The 24534-nt window shown below is 39.8% G+C and overlaps 1 protein-coding gene across 2 annotated transcripts in view; it reads left to right on the top strand.

Annotated features, from left to right (window-relative positions):
* LOC139149167 (monocarboxylate transporter 2-like) overlaps positions 1-23695 on the top strand; it is a 38544-nt gene extending 14849 nt beyond the window's left edge. The window contains exons 2-8 of one of the 2 annotated variants that reach the window (XM_070720740.1): positions 30-317; positions 4532-5099; positions 14836-15132; positions 15399-15733; positions 17997-18222; positions 18669-18812; positions 19122-23695. In XM_070720740.1, coding sequence (XP_070576841.1) covers positions 4955-5099; positions 14836-15132; positions 15399-15733; positions 17997-18222; positions 18669-18812; positions 19122-19345 — 1371 coding nt within the window. In that variant the 5' untranslated portion in view covers positions 30-317; positions 4532-4954 and the 3' untranslated portion in view covers positions 19346-23695. Of the gene's footprint in view, positions 1-29; positions 318-4531; positions 5100-14835; positions 15133-15398; positions 15734-17996; positions 18223-18668; positions 18813-19121 lie in introns of those variants that run through there. The other variant, XM_070720741.1, reaches the window with a different exon arrangement.
* The last annotated feature ends 839 nt before the right edge of the window (positions 23696-24534 follow it).

The raw sequence follows: 24534 nt of genomic DNA on the forward strand, positions 1-24534 counted from the left end.
CTATTTCATTCATGATGTTTTCGTTACAGGCGTTTTTATTTTCCTAGTTCACATAAGACTTTATGTTCCAAGGGTTTCTGTTTCAAGTTTGTCAACTTCAGACGCTTCGCAAAACTATTGACCACATCAGCAAACTTTGATGGGACAAGTAATATGCAAGTTTTGATGCAAGTAAAAGGCATGAAATGAGATTGAGAAGATAATGAAATGTTTGGACTATCAGAGATGAACTCTTCACGGAGCTAATGATGATATAGTCATCAAACTGCAAGTGGAAGGCCATGTGATGTGATATCTACTTTGAAAATGGAACCGTGGTAGGTGTGTTTATTGATAACTTGTGGGTGTTTGTTTGGCTCTATATATGAATCTGCATCGGGGAGGGGGATGGTGGGGCGCATACCTGCACGTCAATCATGATCAGTCTGGTTTTGAGCAGTACAAATCGTCAGATGAGAATACGATTCAAGTAAAGAGTCAAAAATCTATCCTCGCCCTTTATGGTTACACGTTGTAAGTTCTCTGTGAGATTGGTGCAACCACCTCTAGCTGTAAAAAGTGTAATAGACGTCTTCAAGACTGAACTGAATAGGAATTTGTTTAATTTGCATCATTTTAGCGCTGGTCAACAGCTTAAATGTTTTGACCTAATATGATACTTGCGTGTCATTACCTTGACATAACAGAATTATGAAATTATAAATAGCCAATCATCGACAAGATGTGACAAACATGAATTTCAGCCGATTTGCCCGTACTTAATAATCGTACACTGACATAAGTTGGGTGTAACCCATTTGCTCAATGCTGACAAAATGGTACCTTACAGGGTTCTGAAGAATTGCCATGAGTAGTTGAGACTGGGTCTGTTAAGAGGTCTATAGTTTAGTCAGATAAGATGAGTAGTGCACGATATGTCATGTACAGTCAAATAGAAACCTTGAATATGAATATTGGAATGTGATGTACAACCTGGCCATTTCGCAGGTGTGAGTACTGCATTCGCGCTGCAAAATGCAGGAGGAGGTGTTTGTCTTGATTTGTTAATCAAACTTTCTTTTTATATGTTAATCAAAGTCTCAACTGTTCAGGCAATAGAGAGCCCTCAACGGCCTCGATCATTGTCACAGGTGTTCTTGCTGTCATTTCACTTCCTTGACCATGGAGGTGTGATACAATAGCATTGTCTTTGTGTATTAAGGTAGATAAGGGACATTAATGCATAATGTGCCTTGGAGTAAGACATGCGGACTCTCCAACTTTTACAATACGGTTTTGGCCTGTCATTTGTGGGGCTAACCTTAAAGCTTGTGGAGTAACTGATGTTTTCACCAACCAATTTTGTAAAAATCGAAAATTCAAGTTTTCCAAAAAGAGTAAGGACGGGGAAGGTGGCCGTTTTGAAATTTAAGTCTTGGTAAATATTTAGTATTTTGTTTCTGCAATACCAAATTTTGCACAGTGACGTCAGAGTTTTATTCTTTTGATTTTCGGAGGGGAATGATTGAAAGCCTTCTTGAGAAAACTTGATGTGATTTGAGCAAAAAAGTTTAAGTTTTTCCAGTTCGAGGAGCGTATAGGCCGACTGCCCTAAGCCTTCGCAATTATTCTTAAATATCACAGTAATTACAGTGATATAAATTTATAAAACTTTGCTGCAGACGAATGCAGTCACATGCAAATTGACGATTTTCAAATTTTGTGTCTAACTAACGATTTTCGATGTTCAACTCCTAACTAACTATTTTCGATGTTCAAAACATTAGTGGTTCGATCAGCTCTTACATATATTTGCATAAAGAAAGATATATAGACCAAAGACTGAATCCGTGAAAACGGTCCATAATCTTTGCTATAAAAATACAAGTTTTAGTTTTCAGTAACTGAACCAGCTTGCCAGGTGAGGCCCTTTTCTTTCCGAGTCCATCAGACTATCATCAGAGGCTTTTTTATCAGTTGCTGCTCTCCACTTCTCTAACACTTAACAACTATGAAAGAGTCAAGCTGATAAAGTGGTTGTGGCATTTTGCATTGGAGGAATATATAGTTTGCACGTACACCCGGAAAAGATATTTTTATGTGTAAGTTGGCGGGAAGAAGCGATGTATGTCAGTCGATATTTAGAAGGACTTCAGTATTTACGAACTAGAAATGGTGTTCACAACGCTTTTATTAAAAAAGCGGATTAAATATGGGACGAGAATACTTTGATTCGAAATCTGACATTTGCCGTTTAAAAGCGGTTGTTGACAATGCAGTTGTCCCTATCATCAAGACATGGAATATCATCGCCGCTTCAAAATTATCAACAAGGTGCATACAAGTGCCTGAACAAATAAAAACGAGTCTTATATATCAATAAATCAACCAAGTTCTGATAATTTTTTACACTAGCACGTCGAATTCTCGTTCAATTTTAGACATGATCCCGCGACTGACAGAGAGCCGTAATCGATTTACATGAGACGTACATTTGTTTATCCGTTGACGGCGCTGACGCACTCGTGAATAAGCCAAGATGACGGCACCAAGGTTGTTACGTCACTGCAGATATCTTATCTGAAGTAGTGCATAGTCTAATACCATAAGTCGTGATGAATGAGTAAATTTTGGGATAGTACTCTCTTCTCTATATCGTATACCCATGAAGTTAGTTTTAAAAAGCACAATACAGTTAACACGAAGATAAAGGAAGCGCACAGTCTGATACGGGTAGTCGTGAAAAACGAATAATTTACTAAAGGGCCCTCAGTTTGTTTGTTTATCTTTACCTTTACGCATGCGCGACGAAAATCACTCAAAATACACAACATAACATTTTTTTGTCATGAACACGCAATTTTTCTTCAATAATTCAAGATTTTTAACGATGAACGATAAGAATAATAACTTGGGTATGCTGTTTGACTTGTCGTTAAGTTTTCATTTCCTAGCATCAACAGGATTTTTTTTGCGATGTCGTTAATCCATATCCGTGACGTTCCTTCAAATTACTTACGCATAGGCACCGATTCTCTGACGATCATTTCACGACGTCAAGATCAAGTGTAGATTATTCAGTCATCAGACGTGAGTTACGTCAGCTTTCAACATAGACACTGAACATGAATTGTACAATCCGGAATGTAATTTGAAGACAATAACGTTCCGTGGGGCGTTACCCTAGGCAAATATTTCCCATTATTCTACTTCATGTATTTCAATGTGTTCGTTATACGCTGCCCTGACATTGGACTCCATGTCAAAAACATGATCACCTAATTGTTTACTCGCAAACCTACAAAATGACTAACGGCATCCGGGTCTAAGAAAATAGAATGATATGAAAATACGGGAGATATGCAAATATTTTTCAACGCTCATATCAGCATAAAGCCAAGGTTTTTACGAAAATAAATAGATGTTCCGCTCAGTTTTGGATATAGAACGTCAAATAATTTTACCAATGGTAATGGTGGATTGTCTTCGCCTTCTTGCATATACATACACCAAACGTCCATCAAAGAGAAAGCATTTACTTTAACTTTCTGTTTTAATTATCTTCCCGAAACATTTCCACCTGTTGAAGGGTGCTCACAGTGTTATCGCAAGATGAGGCCCGCGGTGGTTCTGGTTCAAACCATCACCGTCGTGTGAATGTCATCCAAAACACCGAGACTCTATGGTCATACTCAGTGCTACACGAGAACGCTTGCAAGGAACAACTTTTCTGGTTGAGTCTTACATTTCAATACTTAGTAAAAAAACACGTATCCTATAGTGACATGAATTGAAGTCTTATCAGAAATCAAATGGTCGTCACGGACGACAAACGTCGTTTATGCAGATGACGCGGACATTCTAACTCGCTCAGTCGGACAAAGAGCGCGCGCGCGTGCCTCTGTCACTATGGCAACATGGACAGCGTTTGGTGATTTACATAAATTTGAATAATCCCGCACAATCATGATTGATGATGATGGATTCTGTCGGTTGCATGACGAAAAAAGAACGTCACCTCTGGTCAGACATCGCAAACTTGCATGAAAAGTGGCTAATTTGAACAGTCATCGTAGAAGAATCACACAAATAATTAGCACGATATTTGAAAAAACCCAAGCCTAAGAGTAGTTTTGAATTTTAACTATTTGCTGAGGATACCACTGCATTTTCATAACCACTGAGTGGATGCTTGTGTATCTTGCTTGCCATAGTAACCATATTCAACACGTCTCATCGATTGGATAATTTCCCTACCGGTAATTTCTAAACATTTTCATTCACACAATTCATCATTAGTTAACACTATTCATTGTGGCTTAGTGAAATGTGCGCACACAACTCCCGTGGTGAAAACTGCATCATGGAGTTATTATTGACTTTGAGTCCTTTGCAAGGCACTCCTTATACAGCTATTATTAGGGTAGAGGTTGTTATGCCATGTTTAGACTTGAATGTTTCGCATTATTTTGCATCATAAATGTACTGACTTGACACGTTTATGGATATAATCCTTTTTCAATGAATCGATCGGGTGTTTGCTTAATTTCAGATTTATTCATGTGATTTTCACTCTAACGAAGTGACTGCCCATTCCAACTAAAGTACAGTACCGTGGCTGTGACTCGGGGGATTCCACGTGGGATCAGGACAATAAGCTATTTTTGAAGTGGATTGCGACATACCTGGACAAGCCGTTACAGTTCTATGGCAATCACTGTGAGACTTGAATGCATGCAGCATTTGCCAAGGTCAAAGTGATGCAACCAACCCAACTCGAATGGAACAACGCCTACATCGTGGACTGCGATTGGCCGAACCGCACGCCATGTGACTCGTTAATATTAATTACTCAGCTGATGCCCAGCTGTATCGTTCATTGTCATAGTCAGCTCGACTGTCAGCTGGTCCGCTCGGCTATTTAAACTGGTCAAGGGCCCCCTACTATTCGGTGCAAACGTTCACACCACCGAAAATGGCACTGGTCAAGAACAAGTGGGGCTGGGTAGTTACCGTGTGTACGTTCATCGTCATTATACCTTTGACAGGTATCCCGAGCTCCTTCGGTGTAATATTCGTAAAGCTGCAGGAAGAATATGAAATCAGCGATTTGGAAACAGGTCAGTTAATACGCAATTAGTAATTCAATTACATATTCACATTGTATGTTAATGTAATTTCCATATAGCGAAAACAACTTAAAAAAGCACATTTTTTTGTCGGATATCTTTTTAAATTAACATGGTGAAAAAGAAGTTACTCTTTTTGTTTTCAAACTAGTTCAAATACTCGAGACGAGAGGCGTTTTTATGGGAGATCAATTGCAACTCTGGGAAGTATAAGTATCATTGAGCTGCTACAATTGACCCTGTACAACTGTGACAAAGGAAATCACACTTTTGCTTGGATAGCAGTTTAAATTATACCGAGGTCACATTCAAGGCTTTGTAAATTTCCTCTTGGTACACTTGATGAATTTGTTTGTCCGTTCTGAGCGTGTCAAATAGGACCGACATTTGAAAAGGCGTCGTCGGTTCTTTGTTGTAATAACACCCGAGAAAACAAGTTTGTGATTTATTCTCCTTTGTCCTTTGAATTTATATACTACAAGTTAATTTTCACTCTTCTCATTTCGTTGACTGCTCCAAACGTGTTCACTAATATATTCTACCTTCAATATTGTAACTTTCTGGTGCCTTCTGTTTCATACGAGCGAAGTTTAATCTCGTCTGGATCCCGTTACGAGATTCACGTTAAGATATCAGTGTTTATTGTTCACTAATTCAAATACGTAACATGAACACTCGCCTCTGTTTGCTGGTTCAAATTTATTAAGTGACCCCAACGACTGTAGCTCTTGAGAACTTTGGAAACTTTTAGAGGGGTGTCGAAAGAATGTTCACTTTCACCCTTGACCCTTTTACGAAAGTTGATCATTTTTCCATCGTCGATCGAAACCATTTCAATACCCCACGAAATTGAACGGTATTGAGTATAATGTTTTGCAGGACATAAACCACCCGTGCAATGTGTAAATCCACGGTCATTTGCCAATCTGAATAAAGCAAAGACCAATCGCTTTAAATTAAATTAAATTCTTGTCATTTTCTTGCTTTTGATAACGTTCGAAGCTCACTGGAAAAAATCAGCTCGCTTTCTTGATATATGGCAGGACTGTATCCGCGGGTAGATTTACATGTAAATACCGCAATTCTTTGTTTAAACGATTTAAAGTTAAACGGGCTTATGATTCCCGTTGGCCTTATCCGCTATCACGAGTTCCTTCTTAGAACAATTAAATGTTTGTGAATTCAAGGTGCAACCTACGTAATTTTGTTTCAACTTGAGTACAGTCAGGAGGGTCTCATAATTTCTGCGAGTCGCACTTTCCCATAGCCCGTGTAACTTGATTTGCTTGCATCACCCCTTGCAAGACGCTGTAAGTGGAATCAATAACAATTGTAACCGCTTTGCATTGTGCTTGTCCTTTAAGGTATTCCAGGCTGCACGCCTCGACCGCGTGAAGAAATCGAGTGGTAACGTCTCGATTGTGCACTTTTACTTGGCATTACGTCACACCTTCTTACATGTAAAATACGAGCCATGAGAGGCTGTATTTAGGTATATGCTGCTACAGACGAAGCGCAGGCGAGATAAAAGCGCTCGTTCTCTCTACAATAATTATATTATTTGGATTATTAAGGTAAACTTCAGACCTAACTAGGAATAGCACCGACAATACATCGCTATATTTGTAGTGATACTCTATCTACTGTCCCGTTGAGGTATTTGTGTACGCCTGAATATCGCCCTTGTTATTTGGCTTCAGATTCGCTTGGAAACAATAACAACGTTATGTCACGTGCATGATAAAACTTGCCCTTGATTCTTAACCTTGTAATTGCCTGCTTTGTCATCATTTCTACCTGACGAAATACGCTATTCTTGCAATTACGCGTTATTGTTGCAAGGTTCGGCCTTGTCTTCGGCTATTTTGAGATTGCATTATAAAGTATACATCATTACACAACGATCATGGCATTGTTTGCAGTACGTGTGCCAGTCCACCCATGTATGATCTTTGACCTGAAAAAATCACTAATACGCGCTCTGTCGTTCACATACACATATGCCCATGGACGTAAACGTCCCTGATTTGACTAATTTAAGAGGACTTTCGGTCAATCTCCGACACATGGAAAAGCAATGTGGACGGTCCCTTCGATGAAATCCATGGCAACTGCAAAATGCCACGTAGCTTCAAACCTGCTTGGTACAGGAGAAAGTCTGGTTTTGGGAGATTAGGCTTTCCATTGCCCAGTTCTGTTGCTATTCAATGCGAAAATACTTTGATGTTTGTCATGACATTACGTAATAGCTCCAGGACGTCATCAGTTGCTTTCAATCACGTCAGTTTTGGTCCGACTTTTTCTGAGCAATCTCCATGGTTTCAAGGTCTAAAACACGCTACCGTCATATATGCAAAATTGAAATACGCTCAAGTCAACGACTTCAGCAGGGCTATACTAAGAATGCTGGTGCGCACTACAAGAGTGAAATACGGTTCGCACTCCTCAAGCTCAATATTGAGTCACGTGACACCAATAACCACGTTACATTATCGTTAGACTGCGGACGTTTGATTCATAACTTTTCGATGGTTCGAACGTTCAGTATCGCTAACCAGCGTTATGAGAAGAATACCTTCTCGAAGGAGCATCTGTAGGCAAGCAGAGACGTGAAAAATAGAGTTTAATACTATGAAGTAAATATTCCCTCGAACATCGGCAAATACTCAAATTTATCATTCTGGATTAGTTATGTTGCGTTATTGTCTTAAAAACGACTTGTCTGAGCGAAGAAATACAGAAGTTGCATCCTTGTGTACCGCGGCCCTCGCTGTGTATCGAACCACAAGCGACCGTGGTCGAACGCACACGGGAGCTGTTGCGTAGCAACAAGACCTGAAGGAAGGGCGCCAGTGTGCTAATAATATATAGCATTAACGCTTGTAAAATGTCTTTAATGGACATTTTTAAAGAAATAAAGCTGCATCACAATATTTGCAGCAACTTTTGTCGAAAAAACAGAAACGACAACGTTACAATTCTTCCGCGGTTACTCCGCGCTGACATACCCACTGTCTGGACAATCACAAGCGAACTCATCCCTGGATGCGTCACTGGTTATACCACACCCCGGGCATGGAAGGCGGCCTCTCTAGATTCCCCCCCCCCATCCAACAGTTGCTGCATTGCGTACATGTGTGTGTGTGTGTGTGTGTGTGTGTGTGTGTGTGTGTTTGTATTTGTTTAAAGCATCAAATATTTTCAGTGTCAAATTGTTGGAAATTCAGTTCAAAAAAACAATAGTACGGCGCTCGTTTACGATGTAATATTGCTGGCGAGAAAAGCGTTGTAAATCCAACGGCAATTTGCACGAGCGCTGCCGTAACCACAGTCGTTTGGTGGGCTATTCAGCTCTGGGACTATTCGCCCCATAGACGAGTGTACAGAAGCGAGAAAAAACCCTCGCTTTTCTCGCTTATATGTACACTAGTCTATGGGGCGAATAGTCCCAGAGCTGAATAGCTCACGAGTGACTGTGCATAGAATAAAGGGAAGTTCCCTTTATTTTATGCATACTACGTAACTGTGGTCGCCGCGGTGGAATCGGTAAAGCAGCTTTCTATTATAGGCCATATTGCTCGTTTATATGCCTTCAAGTTCCAAAGTTTGGAAATGGAACAGGATTGTTGCCAGCAGGAACGTGTTTCCATGGATAGTACTTCACTACCGTGTAGTGACCTGCAATGCATGGACCAGCAAGCAGTTCCATGGAATAAGTCAACCAGGAAATGAGGAGGAATTCAACCATCACACTTTGCAGTCAATCATCGAGGCTTTGGCTTTGGGTTGGATTCCGGTGAAAGGTCATTGCAAAGTTCAAGCACGGTCCCTCGACAAACAGAGGTTTTATATGGCGTCCAGCCAGGGACGTCATACATCATTGTGTGTGAAAGACACTGACGGTACATTCATTGTGACTTAGGGCAGTGTTTTCGCGTGTGAGGTGTACTTTGAGTCGTGGTATAAAGGGATCGGTGTTCCAGTTGGGATTCCCTCAGATAAATCTTACTTCCATGATCATTCTGGATTTTGACTAAGGTTACGCCTCGAGTTATCTTAGAGGTCACATGTTCGGTACAACTATCAACTAACCACGCACGAAAAACTAGTCAGAAAATTGTGGGTAAACCCTTAAATCCAACCCACTTCTTGATTAGGGTGTGACACTCTTCAGGCATTGAAGTGAATATTTGAAAAGATGAACTGTACATTGTTCAGGTAGGCCCACACGTGTGTCGTCATGTGGTTTTGTCAGACAATGGAGGAACTTGTTTATTAAAAGACCTGGTTTTATTTAATTTTTTTGTTGACTTGTTTTTTATTAGCAAACAAGGCGACGACCTTTCCAGTCAATGTAGCTTTCATTTATTGCATATTTGACTTGCAAACAATGCATATTTGTCGAGCTTGGTATAAAGCCCATGTCATGCCATATTTTGCATACAATCGACGGAAGTGAGTCCGTCAACACACACCCTCTCGCTGTGTACACAAGTTCATATAGATTTCCTGCGGTTTATGATGCCGTTAAACAGTCTGTGATAAGATGCGCTGCCCTGTAGCGGGACTTAATACATACAATTCGTGCGTTGAAGTAAATAACCAGCAAAAACATTTTGAGGATATATTTGTAAGGTTGTCATCCAAACCGCAGTCCCTCTATCCACTCTTGTGATGGATGATATACCTAGACTGTATATCGGCTGTCCTTGTGGACGTTGCGAAGCCTTGGATTTAAATATTGGTTGTTGACTTAATAACTGTAATGGTGTTTTCGTTTTGATGGGCGCTTTGTACTTTGCTCTTTGTTTATCACACTAACATGTTATCAGTCTGTGATCTGAATACGCCGTTAACTGTCAATGGTTTCGCGTTGATTGCATGTAGGTAACTATGACTGTCTGTTCAAACAGAACCACGATGGCTTACGTAACCACACAAGCAGCATGACATCACTAATCAGTAGTGACGGCGTAAAAAGTGGGAAAACAGCGCCTGCTTCAATTATTTGATAGTATTTGCTATTTGTTCTGCTTATCCGTATCTAAAGAGGTCGAAAATACCGTAACGCAGTGCGTCAGAGAAATTTTCGATACCTGTAGAGGAAAACATGTGACAAAAGGGGCATGTTCGACCCACTTTCTTTACGGAATTGAGAAATTAATCGCCAATTTCTGATGAACCCTAAATAACGGATTGACATTCATCGAAATCGAAGACTTGCGAGGTGTCAATCAGATTGACATGCGCGCAAATCAAAAACACGCCTTTTTATGCGTGAAGTATCGTACATTACCGGTTAGATGCAAAATACATTAGTTTTATCGGGTCACTCGAAACCGTCCCAGACCCCGGGTCCTAGACGTCTTTCTATGCCCAGTAATTGTCTCGATACATCGACCATTTAATACAGATATGACCTGTCAGTTATAAATTTATTCTTAATTCAATTGCGCTCTGCAAAAAGTAGGTCAACTGAATAACGAGTGTCGTGAAAATAGCGAATTTTTTTCAATTGGTACCATGATGAGAGCCAACCTGTGTGTAGTCTGAGTATCATTGACTGTCATTGCTGGTGCACGGTTGTAAGCATGACCATTTACCCATGGAATTCTACTATCGTATAAAAAAGATTATGTATAGGACTTCTTTAAGGATGAATGGTACTCGCAAAATGTCATTTCTATATTTTAAAGAGCAGCAAATTTGCAATGCACAAAATATCCATTTACATCCCGAGGTTTGACTTGTTTTTGGATGAGGAAATACTTTCCAGGTGTACCTGAATGAATAAACTGATCAGTCGATCTTTCGCCAAGCAAAATGTCGCATGTCAGCTACGGGATTTGCTGTTGAGGAAAAGGGGCACATATAGTGGCAGTGTTTCAGTTCAATTGATTATTTTACAGCCACTTCACAGCAGATACGGCGCCTCACTCAAAATGCAGTCGTATCAGCTGTATATCAGAACGTTAATTTATCAATACCCCGCGAGACGTCCAGGTGGAATGTAGGGCGACAGGCTGCGGCCTGTGACGACATCAGGTAGAACAAGTTTTGTTTACGTTAATCACGTCGTTGGACTTCAACAAAAATCGCAAATTGTACTTTATTTTATACGAAGTCGCTGGTTGCAACATATGCAGTTCATCTCCTTATAATAGGTGAACCACTCCACTGACGATATTTGGTTGTACATTACGTTGAACCGCAGGAAAAGGGCACATGCATAGATGATGGGTTGTGAGGATGTAGTTTGACTCGTTCATACACCGCGAAGAGAATGTGACGGTTAAGGCCTGTAGGTGACACCTCTCACAACTGTATTTCAGGTAGCTATCCGGGGAGTAACCATTGTTCGCAAGTATTTAGGTGTGACCACGGGCGTACCACGTGTGACATTCACGCTTCTAAATGGGAAGGTGCTTGCATTTCAAAAAAATTAGAAAGTGCGCGTAGGGATTTTATGCCAATGTTGTCGAATAAGAGTCTGAAAAGGGACTATAGGCCTAATAACGTGAAATTTTACAATGTAGGTCAACTTCAATAAAGTGCAAGCATGGTAGTCAGACAATTTTCTCGTACTTGAGCCGGCACTTTGTGCAGCCCCAGAAATGACGCCATCACCTCGTGATCCTCACGTCACGCGGGGGCGACACTCCCATTTCCACATTCAAGAGTACTCTCACGCATTTCATGAGTGGATTTATTGCCACGTTATTCAACCAAACACTCGATTGTGTCGAGGCATCGTTCACTGAAAAGTATATTCAAAGTTTCTCAAACTCCCATACTTTCCGTGTCCTCACAACAGGTGTTTGTTCGTCCGGGCAGCTTGGCGCTGGTTGTGGAACTCGGACAATAGGACATTATCCTTTTGCCTCCGCAGATCGTACGGCTTTCCTTGGTCGGCATGATGCAATCTCTGGGGAAGATGAATAGGGGTAGCCTTTGTGTTTGCTTTATCACATGACCTCCAGGCAGTTTAACAATTTTACCATCGAGGTATAAATGAGACTTTGAATTTGTATACAGCACTGAAAAATGTGTATACAGCTAAGCCAAACTCAAACTCCGAAACTCTGAAGTTACCATGGCAAAATGATCGAACTTTTAAAGAGGAAGGGAAGGAGAGTCGCGGTAGCATAGCAACGGACTGTCATTCGTTTGTATGTGTCAGTGATCTGACATGGACAATTGTATTTATTATCTGTCTATCCATAGTGAACAAGATACTAGGTAACTTTGATGAGTGTTGCTCACAAAAATAACAAGACTGTAGTAGCCTATTTCACAGAATTTGCAGTCTCTCAGGGCGATAAATTTCGCTTATGGCATCACAGAACGACATCAACAGGATCCCGTGTGTCACTTTAGGGAGGTCAAATCAAGTCTAGGCCTATATGACCTCATAGATTTTATTGTAACTACCGGTGAAGGACATGACTTAAAAGGGCGGTGCACCATGGACCATATGATCGCCTTTCACTCAACCTTTGTTGTCTAAATAGGGCCAAGGCTGCTGAATTCAATGTCATGGTATTTTATCAAACAAACCATTGTATACTGCAAATAGGGACGGACCATTAGATCTTGGGAGGGGGTGGTCAAAAACAGAAAAAAAAATTTTCAGAGCAGAAAGTTAGGGGAAAAAAAATCTTCAAACTAGTTTGCAAAATAAAAAAAAATAAATAAGAAGACAAAGGCGTAAAAAAAAAAATCTGCAAAAGTCTTTAAAATTTTGAATTTTTTTTAGATTTTACCGACAGAAAGCAACTTTCTGTATTTTTTAGTACATCCTCCCGGCACATTTTTAATTTTAATTTATACATTTAGAGTGACTGTATCCCTTATACTGGAAGTTGTGATTATCTTATCTTTTCAGGACTTTTGTATTCTGATCACTTGAAAATTATGAAATTATAGAACCTGTTTTCTACTTGTTTCCTGCGTACAAACCAAGCAGGTACACTAGGTAAAACATTGAAACTATGGTATGGTTGTCAAGACAGAAAGTTGTATTTGCCTTTTAAGATCAAGGTAAACAGATGCAGGCCACATCAGTTTCATTTTTTTCACAGCATTTTATTGCAATGATGAATGCAAGAATGGGTGAACAAGTAGAAACACGTCAATAATGATAAAACAACATATCAAGTCATTATGTATTATTTTGCTTTTAAAAAGGCATTTCAATTCTTTTTTCTCAAAAAACAGCCTCAAAAAACAACAGCAACACATGTTTTAACATTCAACAATACACTACGTAGAATGCCATCTATCCAACAAATCCCAACACAAAAACACACAAAAGGGGTTGAACTTTGAAAGTTTCTCGATAGCAAATACTGAATAAATCTGCATGAATAATCGTTTTTGTGTAGCAAATTTCAAAGAAATTGGACAAGCCCTTTCAGAGAATACAGATTTTTTGACCATGAATGGCATAAATTGCCCTAAAAAGACAAATATTGAAATTTCAACACATCTATACACATCCAATCAATTTGGACATGCTGCTACAGAGAAATAGATGTTTTGATCAAAAAAGGGCAACAATTGCTCTAAAAACACAAATATGCAAATTTAACTATATTATTTAGCTTATTTTAGCTTCTCAGCTTGTCAAAATCAATTGTAAATCATGAGATATGCATGATGTTCGGTGGGGTGAATGTAGCCATTTCACCACGCAGTAGAAAGGGAAGCCAGGAAACCAAAATAGTCAATTTTCAAAACTATAGGAAGCTACTGAGGAGCAAGAAGACCATGTTTCAGAGGAAGATGTGTAATCCGAAAAAAATGCTCCCAAAGTGCCACCAAATAACACCATTTTTATCTCTATTTTTCAAAAGCTCCAACAGCAGGAGGGGGACACCCCCCTCCTGACCTCCCCCCTCAAAAATACTCCCCAAGTGCCACTAAATAACGCCATTTTAATCTCTATTTTTCAAAAGCTCCAACGGCAGGAGGGGGACACCCCCTCCTGACCTCCCCCCGCGAAAATACTCCCAAAGTGCCACCAAATAACACCATTGTAATCTCTATTTTTCAAAAGCTCCAACAGCAGCAGGGGACACCCCTCTCCTGACCCCCCCCCCCCCCCGTGACCGCTTGCGTGGCCGCTTGTGGTGCTTGGCACCACATCTTTGCCCTCTTTATCTTCAGACAGCGACGAACTAAAAAAAAATTATAAATCTGAAAATTTACTCTGAAAAAAAATTTGCACAGCTAATCTCAATTGGAAAAAAAAATTTCAGAAATTTACAATAGTAAAAAAAAAAATTTTCACAATTTCATTGTGACCACCCCCCTCCCAGGTCTAATGGTCCATCCCTAAGATGTCCATCCACGGTTTAGATTAACATTAAAAAAACCTGAACTTCAGCGAGTTAAATGTAATTTTATCAATTAGTTTTATGCCTTTTTTCAATTTTTCATTCAGATATGTCTTTACAATCGAATAACCTCGCTAGAACTAATGTGTGCGACAAAATACACATCCATGAATTGTAACGTTAAATTCTGATACAACATGTATACGTAACTTAATAGCGTTAATAAGTTTTCGTACCATCTTATTGGCCTTTGTGCAGTAAGTTCACAGGGTCAACTAAAAGCTGAGCGCACCCATGAAATTCCTTCGATTATGCTTTGAACGACATACCCATCACTTTCCATAATATCTTGCGCAGCTAATGCATTGGATTTTTGTTTCTGTCATCAGGATGGATCGGTTCCTTGGCGTTTGGAATGTTCTTCTTTGCCTCACCGATATCGACTGGCTTGTTCAAACGGTACGGACACAGAAAAGTTGCCGTTGTAGGAGTCATTTTGTGTTCCGTGGGAATGTTAGTTTCGTCTTTCGTGCCGAAGCCCAGTCTTTTATTCTTGACCTATAGCGTATTCTATGGAATCGGATCGAACTTTATCGACAACACATCATTGAACTTGATCGGGCAGTACTTTCCGAGGAAGAACAGCGCCCGCGCGACATGTTTCGCCACACTTGGCTGGAGTGTCGGTAAGTTTGAAGATAGCAAATCTTTCTATTACACATGGTCTGAAATAATGCATGTAATTTTTATTGTGATAAATAATGTTAAATGCATAGTTACAATTCACTCTCAATGTGCGGATAGCAACATGCGCTTTTTGCGCCAGGTCATATCGTTCCGTGTTCTTGCATATCCATAAGGCGGTTGAACTTTTGTAAAAACCTTAAAACATAGATATCGTAAACAAAATCAATTAACACTCTGACACATTTTGTCGCATCACCTTTTTCAGGTTCCTTGACTTTCAATCCCCTGATCGAGGTTTTGTGTGAGCTCCTTGGATGGCGGAATACATTCAGGATACTGGCAGGATTTCTGTTTGTCGTTGGTATACTCTGTGTTGCCACATATTCCCCTGCCCCCATTGAGAGACCTTGGAAGTACCTCGAGGCCACAAAGGAACAGAAGAAAGCTTTAATGAAAGAATCACAAAAAGTGCAGGAAAAACACACTTTTCAGGAGTATGCGCGATCTTTTCGAAAGGCTCTACAAGCACCAGGAATGTGGCTTTGGATCTTTGGCAACATCTTCGTTAATTTATCCTTGATATTTCCATTTGTTAATATGGTAAGTATCTCTTGAAAAACAGTTCTGAACGTGCACAAGGACTCAGTGAGCAGCAAACCGAATTTCATCAAATCAAAGACCATATGCCAGTTAGTGCTATTCGTACGAGCCTCGCCAACCACATATTTTTCAATTCTTCATATCTGGTAAATACTGCTGCACACTATAGTTCAGTTGAACGTCATCAGTATTTTTTCTGAAAAAAAATCGTGTTCAGAGACAGAAGGACAGACAGACATATTGATACAAGCAGTCAGACACACTGACAGCAGTATGATATTATCTCCCTTTATAAACCTCGCGAGCTGAAAACTGGTGGATTCGGCGAACAGGTGTCAACATTACCGTCCGTAGGGTTCTAGATATAATGTTATCACCGCTTCGAGACAAGAGGTTCTGACCTATTTCAGACCAATTCTTAAAATCAAGTAAGATAACCAAAGTGGGTTCTCAACGATATATTTTGCTCTGTCACCTTTAGGGAACACAGAACAAAACGCGATTTCAGACATGTTATCAAAGCTCCAGTCACCGTTGCTAACCTTTAATCATCATAGAGTAACTGTCTCAACTCTTTACACGTCCAACCCTCGTGCAGACAGGCTGTCCCTGGTACATGATGCAGAGTAAACATGCTATCCGAAGCATGAGTTTGAAATTGCACATCATTCAATTCATTTGAAACCCTGAGTAAGCCTGTAAATGGGTTACCCGCTTTTGCTGTAGAGCAGAGATTAAACATACCAAATCAGAATGTAATTCTGATTGGTAAAATTGTTATTTATGAAGCGGCAAAGGGGTTAATGAGGAGTAATTTTATTTGTCCCCACGGACACCGTCCGGGGGGACTTATAGGTTTGGTCATGTCCGTGCGTGTGTGCGTGCGTGCGTGCGTCCGTCCGTGCGTGCGTCCGTCCGTTCACGCAGATATCTCAGAGATGCCTGGAGCAATTTCATTCAAACTTGGTACAAGGATTACTTCATATGTCATACAGATGCACGTCAATTTGTTTTTTGATACGATCCAATATGGCTGCCAGGCGGCCATTTTATTATGATTTTTTCATGTACAGAGCCATAACTCAGACATGTTTCAACTGATTTTATTCAAAGCTGGTACAAGGACATTGACCAATGTCATAGATATGCACATCAATTTGTTTTGTGATACGATCCAATATGGGCGCCAGGCGGCCATTTTGTTACGATTTTTTCATGTACAGAGCCATAATTCAGGCATATCTCAACTGATTTTATTCAAACTTTGTACAAGGACATTGACCTATGTCATACATATTCACGTCGATTTATTTTGTGATACGATTCAATATGGCCGCCAGGCGGCCATTTTATTACGATTTTTTCATGTACAGAGCCATTACTCAGGCATGTTTCAACTGATTTTATTCAAAGTTGGTACAAGGACATTGACCAATGTCATAGATATGCACGTCAATTTTTCATGTGATACGATCCAATATGGCTGCCGTGCGGCCATTTTGTTACGGTTTTTTCATGTACAGAGCCATAATTCAGGCATATCTCAACCGATTTTATTCAAACTTTGTACAAGGACATTGACCTATGTCATACATATGCACATCGATTTGTTTTGTGATACGATCCAATATGGCCGACATGTGGCCATTTTATTACGATTTTTCCATGTCCTGAACTACAACTCAGACATGTATCAAGCAAATTTATTCAAAAGTATTTTTATCACAGACCTAAAGAAGAGGACTCTATCCTCTTCTGAGGACATGTAATCAAAGTACCCATTAACAAGTGGGGACTGTGTCATCAACGATGACTTATTTGTCATAGGATAGCTCTTTCGTACCTGGCGTACGCGCCGTGGATGCCTACAAACTTTGATCTTGTTTGTGATGTGCTTACTATTGTAACTTACATGTCTTATATCTGATTCTTCAAAACACCACCATTATCCCAAAGATGATTACTGCATTAAACGGGAAGTTACAGGACCGTGGGCGGAAAGAATTTTTTTCTGTACTCTGTCTTAGATGATCAGAATTAATCATATCTGAAGAATATTAACTTAAGATTGAAAAGTTTAACACGAAAGAGGAAACTCCTTGCAATAACTGAGAAACATGAGAAACAAGCGCCGACGACGCATACAGTGACATGCATATCAGCCATGACTGAGAAACGCGCGCGAAATATTGACGAGATATTCCTTCCTAGTACTGTCCATTTCACAGTTATCTAACAGAACCTTTGAACCCTTTAATTACAGATAAAGTTCATGACAACGATCGGCATTCCAGAAATTCGGGGAGCGTTAGCCCTCACTGCCATGGGTATCACCGATCTGCTAGGACGCTCAACTGCAGCCCTGGTTGGTGATCGTCTACCATTCCATGTCATCTACCTCTATCCTCTGTCCTCTCTCGTGATGGCGCTGGGCATCTTCAGCTTACTTTTTATAACGTCCTTCTCGGGAATGATCGTTTTCGGATCAGGTGAGTGTTTCCGACCAATCGGGACGAGAGGTCACCCATTCATCCAATTTTCCTGTACATAGGTCGAAGTATCTCATGAAAATATGACGACCTATCAAAGTAAGGATTAACCTGTACCCCCCTTCCATGTAAGTTCCTGTAAACAGGTACACAACCACAATGATAACAACTTAGTTTGGGGGCAGACTATGGAGGTGAAAGGGTTAAATGTTCATCTCTAATTCAGTGACAAATGCATATCTGTGCATGTTTTTAGAGCAAATATGTATCTGAACTGGAAAACGGGACGACCACTGAATAAAGGAAGATCACAATAAGTCTATTTCCCCCACTCTGAATATTTATGAGATTGGTCGAACTTTGTCAAGAATATCACAGGTTAAATCATTGTCAAGAAAACTGTTTCTGTGGAGTCAATTTAACAAAAATATATGTCTGTCTTGCAGGATTTGGTTTCTTTATGGGTATAGTGAATGCGATGTTATTCAAAGCTAGCATGGACCTATTCGGAATGGAAATATTGGCCGAGGCGTGGACTTTATCCTTGGTGGCCGCTGGTATTGGTATCATGGTTGGCCCCACCATTGCAGGTATGAAGTACACCCTTTTCACTTATTAATGGAGACAAACTGAAGCATGATTATGAGAGTGGAATAACTGGTATATAAATCAGAATCTCTTGCTTTTGGAGTGCCCCAGCTTTTCTTTCAGCGTTGGCAGAAAGGATGGTTTTGCCCCCATTTTAGAGAAGTGAACAATATCATCAACCGTTTCAGTGTCAACGAAAAGATCGTTCGCAAAAATTAAAATTGTTTGTACATTTATATATCAACAATATTTACTTTTAGCGCCCTCGCGCCCCCTCCCTTACAATAAATGTTTCCCTTTCTCTATTGCAGGTGCAACATACGATCAAACCCAGTCATTTACTATCGCCTTCTACATTGGTGGGAGTCTGTGCCTCTTGGCGGCGCTTCTTTTCCTTCTTATCCCACTTATTCAAAAGAGGAAAAACTGGAACCCGAAGGCCATGAGCGTTCGTACCAATTCCACCGAAGTCTCAGTGCTCACCGACGACTCCGCCGAAGTTCTCTTGGTAGAGGCTTTCATAACAACCATTTAGCGGGTGTCATGTTATGTTCTGACAATTTGTGGACATAAAACACGTGGATTAACACCTGACAATACGACATGTGACCGTTATTTTGATGTGAATAGCGACGACTAAGTCGGGGTAGGGAGAACTAACACAATCTAAAGGTATTCCAACATATAAATTCGTGACTTTTCTAAAAAGTTCCATATGTTGTACTTAGGTTATTGTGTTGACGACTTCATTTCCCGCCCCAACTGAAACGGCCTTGTTGCCAGCCGATGGAGGCCAGATAAGCAATCCAGGGAGTAGAAGTCACTTCTGGCCAGAAACAAGGCTGCCGTAACCACAGATTCTGTACACGTACACAAAAACATCTGCAAAACTGCCTCCTGCTTTATAAGCTACATTAAATGTGATCATCGAACCTGACATGGATGAAAATCGAGGGACAGTATTAAACCGTTGTGGAGAGTATCCTTGCACTCAGAAACAGCTGCATAAGTGTGTCTTCCTTTCTCCTGATAGGACATGGAATAAGTTTTCGACAGAGATCTAGTTTGTTCTGTTTGTCATATGTCTACTTTGCTTCTTCATGTCATGCAATCTTATCTTTACTTACAATCTTTCACGGTGCAAAACTGACCTATGACCCACACAGTCAAATTTACAGACATCTATGCTCATAGGATTCATTGTATTTACATTTGGATATACGCACAGAGTTTAGGTGAAAGTTATGTGCTTGAACAGACATTTACTAATAAGCTATTTAATTTTCTTGGTTCTGACTGTTAAAAAACGTGTATTATTTCAATAACAGCCATCTCACTTTAATATGTTTAACCGGACTACTATAATAATACGTAAAGACCACATGAGCTTGTCGAAGACCAAAAGCCGAGAAGCGAGTTCACTGTAAAATTTAACTTGGGGAACGGATGCAAGGTTGTACCACAGTCCCTCCTCCCACCGTGTGTGGAGGGACTGTGGTTGTACCCATGTCCTTTTTGTACATGTTTACTTACGAACGGGTCGTATTTTGCAGTGTGTGGAAAAAACGACCGAAAAGGTTGGACATTATCTATCTTGTCTGACCCTGGTTTGATTGAAGCATACGTTGACTCGCTGAACAGCTTTTGGCTTCATTTTCCGCCGAACTCAAGTTCCTGGCCGTGTTTTCCACGTTATGCTAACTTTTAGATCAGAGTTATTCGTTATTGTGGTAGAGTCGTACAAGACTCGTTTCACAGGAGTACTTGTATACACCGTCTATGTACAGATACACATGCCTTATTGAGGATGTAAAACCTTCCTAAAACTTTTCACACGTCAATCTATAAGGCTTAACTACAGAATCAAAATCGTAGGTCCATTCTACAGGTCAGTAAAGAATGGTCGAAAGTCTGTAATTTTGTATGATGACTCTTTTGTATGGGGGTAGATGATATTTTCTGCAATATCACGGGGAGATTTGTCCTTTCAATGTTTACATTGCATTATAAACAACACGGCAATTCTTAAAATTGTAAAATAGTTCATAAAGCCTATGATTCAGGTATCCGGGAGTACTTTAACTTGGCATTACCTTCGTCAAAAGTAGTCTTCACGCCCACCACTCTGGATGTCACATGGTCACCATTTTAAATTCAGTAACACCAGGCAATATGAAGTGGTGAATCAAATGATTATTGTTGAAGGTGCTCGGTCATCGAAAAGTTGCTGATGTCGTAAAAGAGGTGTATAAGCCATGTTCAGTTTCTGTCATGGCACAGCACGGCACATTTAGGCGGCGCACTTTTTGCGTGGTACCTCAGTGAAAATCAATAATTGGTTACTATAAGTAGATGTGATTGACAGCCGTAACATTGTTCAAACAGTAACTGTTGTTTCTTTGTTCCACAGCTTTGCCGATATTTCAGTTACAATTGTTTTACGAAAATTTGTCATGTTTTTGAAAAGCCCTTTGATTAATGTGCTTGATATCGATTCTTTTGTTATCGAAGTTCCCGTTAATATTATACCTTGTATTACTGTTGATACGCTCTTAAAAGTCGACGTGTGTCACCACGGAGCTAGCAATAAATCAAAACACATACGAAGACCTTCAAAGGCAGCGGTTAACGACTACAAAATCAAGAAAAACTTAATCGCGTCAGTCTGGAGTGCTTTTAGTTTGTTTTGAGGCTTTTGAATTCTGTATTAACAGTAAGAAGTCGCGAAGATGCAATCGCCTCTTGGTGACCGATATCGTCTGCCAGTCGGTTAGCTCCATGGTGTCACATAAATTAAAAGACTCTTTAAATCCTTAAATTCTTTCATTTTATATCATGTACAACCCAATTTACTTTGTTTACAAGAAAGACAGGTTAAGATCTCGCCAAAATCTTGTGTTCAACATGAAAACAATACTGCCCTTACATCGACTCAACCAGGAGAAGATGTGTTGATTGGTATTTGTTATCACGATGCGTCCGACGGACGGTACTGTTCACATGTGTCATGCCATGTGTGGAAGATAACCACCATCAGGTGATAGATTGATAGATGCCAATTGCTTTGATAAATTATATTTACATTTGGTGTTTGATATGTATTATCAATTTGATAATGTCATGAAGATTGTTTACATCGAAGGTTGTAACTTTTATGATTCTTTCACAAGCTTGTTTGTGTAAGCATTTCAGGTATTGTTCGAATTAGCTTGCCTTCGTCCATAGACCTACCTGTATTTTGTTTCCACTTTTATGGCATAGCACACATATTTATGGCACAGCACACAGTATATCTCAGGCCTTTAACCCATACATTAAAAACACTAAATTCATGTCACGCAAGGTCAAGCCTTGGTAAACTGTGGCTCTATACGCAGCCAAGAATGTGTCTTCATACCATGTATTTTGTGCTTGATTTGTTATCTTGACTCGATAATTAAGTAGTGTTGTAGAGAATAGGCTACAAAAGGCGAGATATTTAACAGATTAGCAGAATAGCCATTCCACAAAATTGACAATGGATTAACTTGTTCTCTGCAGATTGTATGTGTACAGTTTTACGTGCATTTCATCTGTTTGACCAGTGCCCTATACGCATGTGCAGTAGTCGGGTGTTCTCGCGAGTCCAAAATTGAAGGTGCGGAATCGCGGTCACACATACTGTCTAGCACGATAATTGTGTGTTTTTGTGTCGTATTGAGGGCATGGTAAGAAGCACATCAGCCTGTCTTATTGAACAATCATGAGAGATATCATATGAGACGCTGTGTATGGTTTATGGTAGTGATATATCATTGACAGAAAAGCCAAAAACAAATTCAGAACATACTTGACATGTCTTTCAATCAGGGATTTTGAGCACATTCGTCTTTTCCTTGATGAATAAGTCCCTCATTCGAAATCATCTTCTGGACTTTGAGATACTGTAAACCACTCAGGGATTTAGAGCAACCGTTTGTGTTATCCGCATCTGAAATAATCTCTCCATATATCACTTTTTGAAATTCGATTAAATAGGAATTTTAATAATGTAAAAGTGGAATGTAAACTGTGACATTACTGTTGGAAGTATTGTTATGTGTAACACGCTTGGCCTGTATGAACTAAATACAAAGGAATATATATAAATAGCATATATTGTAATCTTTTCAAGGCTAATTTTCAAAGTGCATGATATCATACACATTTATTTGGAGATTTGTTATCTGCATAGCTTTGATTTGGCAAAATGTCTCGTGATCATATCGCTGTCATGTGATATCTGCCATACAGGGCAGTCAACTTTGCATATTTGCATTAAACACGATAAGAAATATTTTTGAATGATTGGATAGCGATTACAGGCGAAAAAGTCTCATTTACTTGTTTTATTTTCTCGTTAATCATACAAAGTCTTCTATATTAAGATGAAAATGGTGATTTTAACTATTGGTGTGCCGTAAAAGATGTCCAGAAAAGAAAATTTGTAGACTTTTTCACCAGTTATTCAAAAATACTTCTGATCGTTTTATTTAAGAATGTTCAGGGTTACAAGGCAGCTAATCAAAGAAAAGATAGCACACTGACTTTACAATATCGTAATACTTTTACAGGTACCATGGTGAAATTATCATTCTCAGGAATTCTTGCCGATTTTTAATTTAATAAAAATATTTTACTCCATCATACTCGCACGGGCCACTTTAAAAGTTTGAACGGAATGCCGTTTCTGTATGCTTGTCAGACTGATTAGCCCAGGCTTTCTTCGTTGAGCTTGTGGAATTCCAATGTAAAACAAACCAAAGATCTCCTACTTGTATAGCGGTTTGGTTGTGTACTGTCACACGATTTGACTGTGTGTATGTATATGTGGTACAAGTTGTAATAAAAATGAGATAAAATCTAATACGCTGTGTCTCGAGTTTCCATATTCATGACAGTGAGTGTTGTGTGAAGTGCATGTATAAACTGCGATCGGTTCACCGTCTTCAGCTGGTTCTTGCTCTTGCAACTGTTAGTCGAGCCACAGCAGAAAGATGACTACTGATACAGACAGTATTCACCCCGATATTTACCGTGACTTTGATCACGTTAATTGCCGACGCTGTGCGTCCGTTGCTCTAATGAATAAGTTTTACCAGGAGCTGTGAAGTTTACCGTTGGATTTTGTTTGCCATGGCAACAGGAGGCGAGGATGTCCGTGTTTTCAGAGATAAATAAAAAGGAAGATGTGGCCTTCGTTGATTGTTTGTTGTTTCGATATTATTGTCGTTGCGATTAAGTGTCAGAGAACATATTAAAGCTTGTTTGTAATTCCCTAAAGACACGTTTGTTGTCGGTCTTGTTGTTGTTGGTTACCATAATAATGGCAAATTATCAGGCTCACACCTCCAAGTAATCTTCAACTAGTTAATAAAGTGCCCTTTAGATACACGACTCCTGTCAAATCCCTACCGTAAAGATAATTATTGCCCTAGGGTTGACCAGCTCACCACAGCCGTTACGGAGTGATTGTACTGGACGGGTGATGCAGAAAAAATAAATCGTTCTTTGTTCCAAACAGATGACAGAGTACCTGATTCATCATGACCCACTGAACTTTTCACAAACATGAGATGTCAGAAAAGGTCATTTGTCGCGTCGACTGATTGATTACATCGCATAGCATGACAGTGAAATGTTACTATCTACAAAATTTGTGTAACGATCACCTGCTTTATATTGTACGCTGAATCACCTATATAC

The sequence above is a fragment of the Ptychodera flava genome, chromosome 14 (genome assembly GCF_041260155.1).
Source record: "Ptychodera flava strain L36383 chromosome 14, AS_Pfla_20210202, whole genome shotgun sequence".
Taxonomy (NCBI): Eukaryota; Metazoa; Hemichordata; class Enteropneusta; family Ptychoderidae; genus Ptychodera; species Ptychodera flava.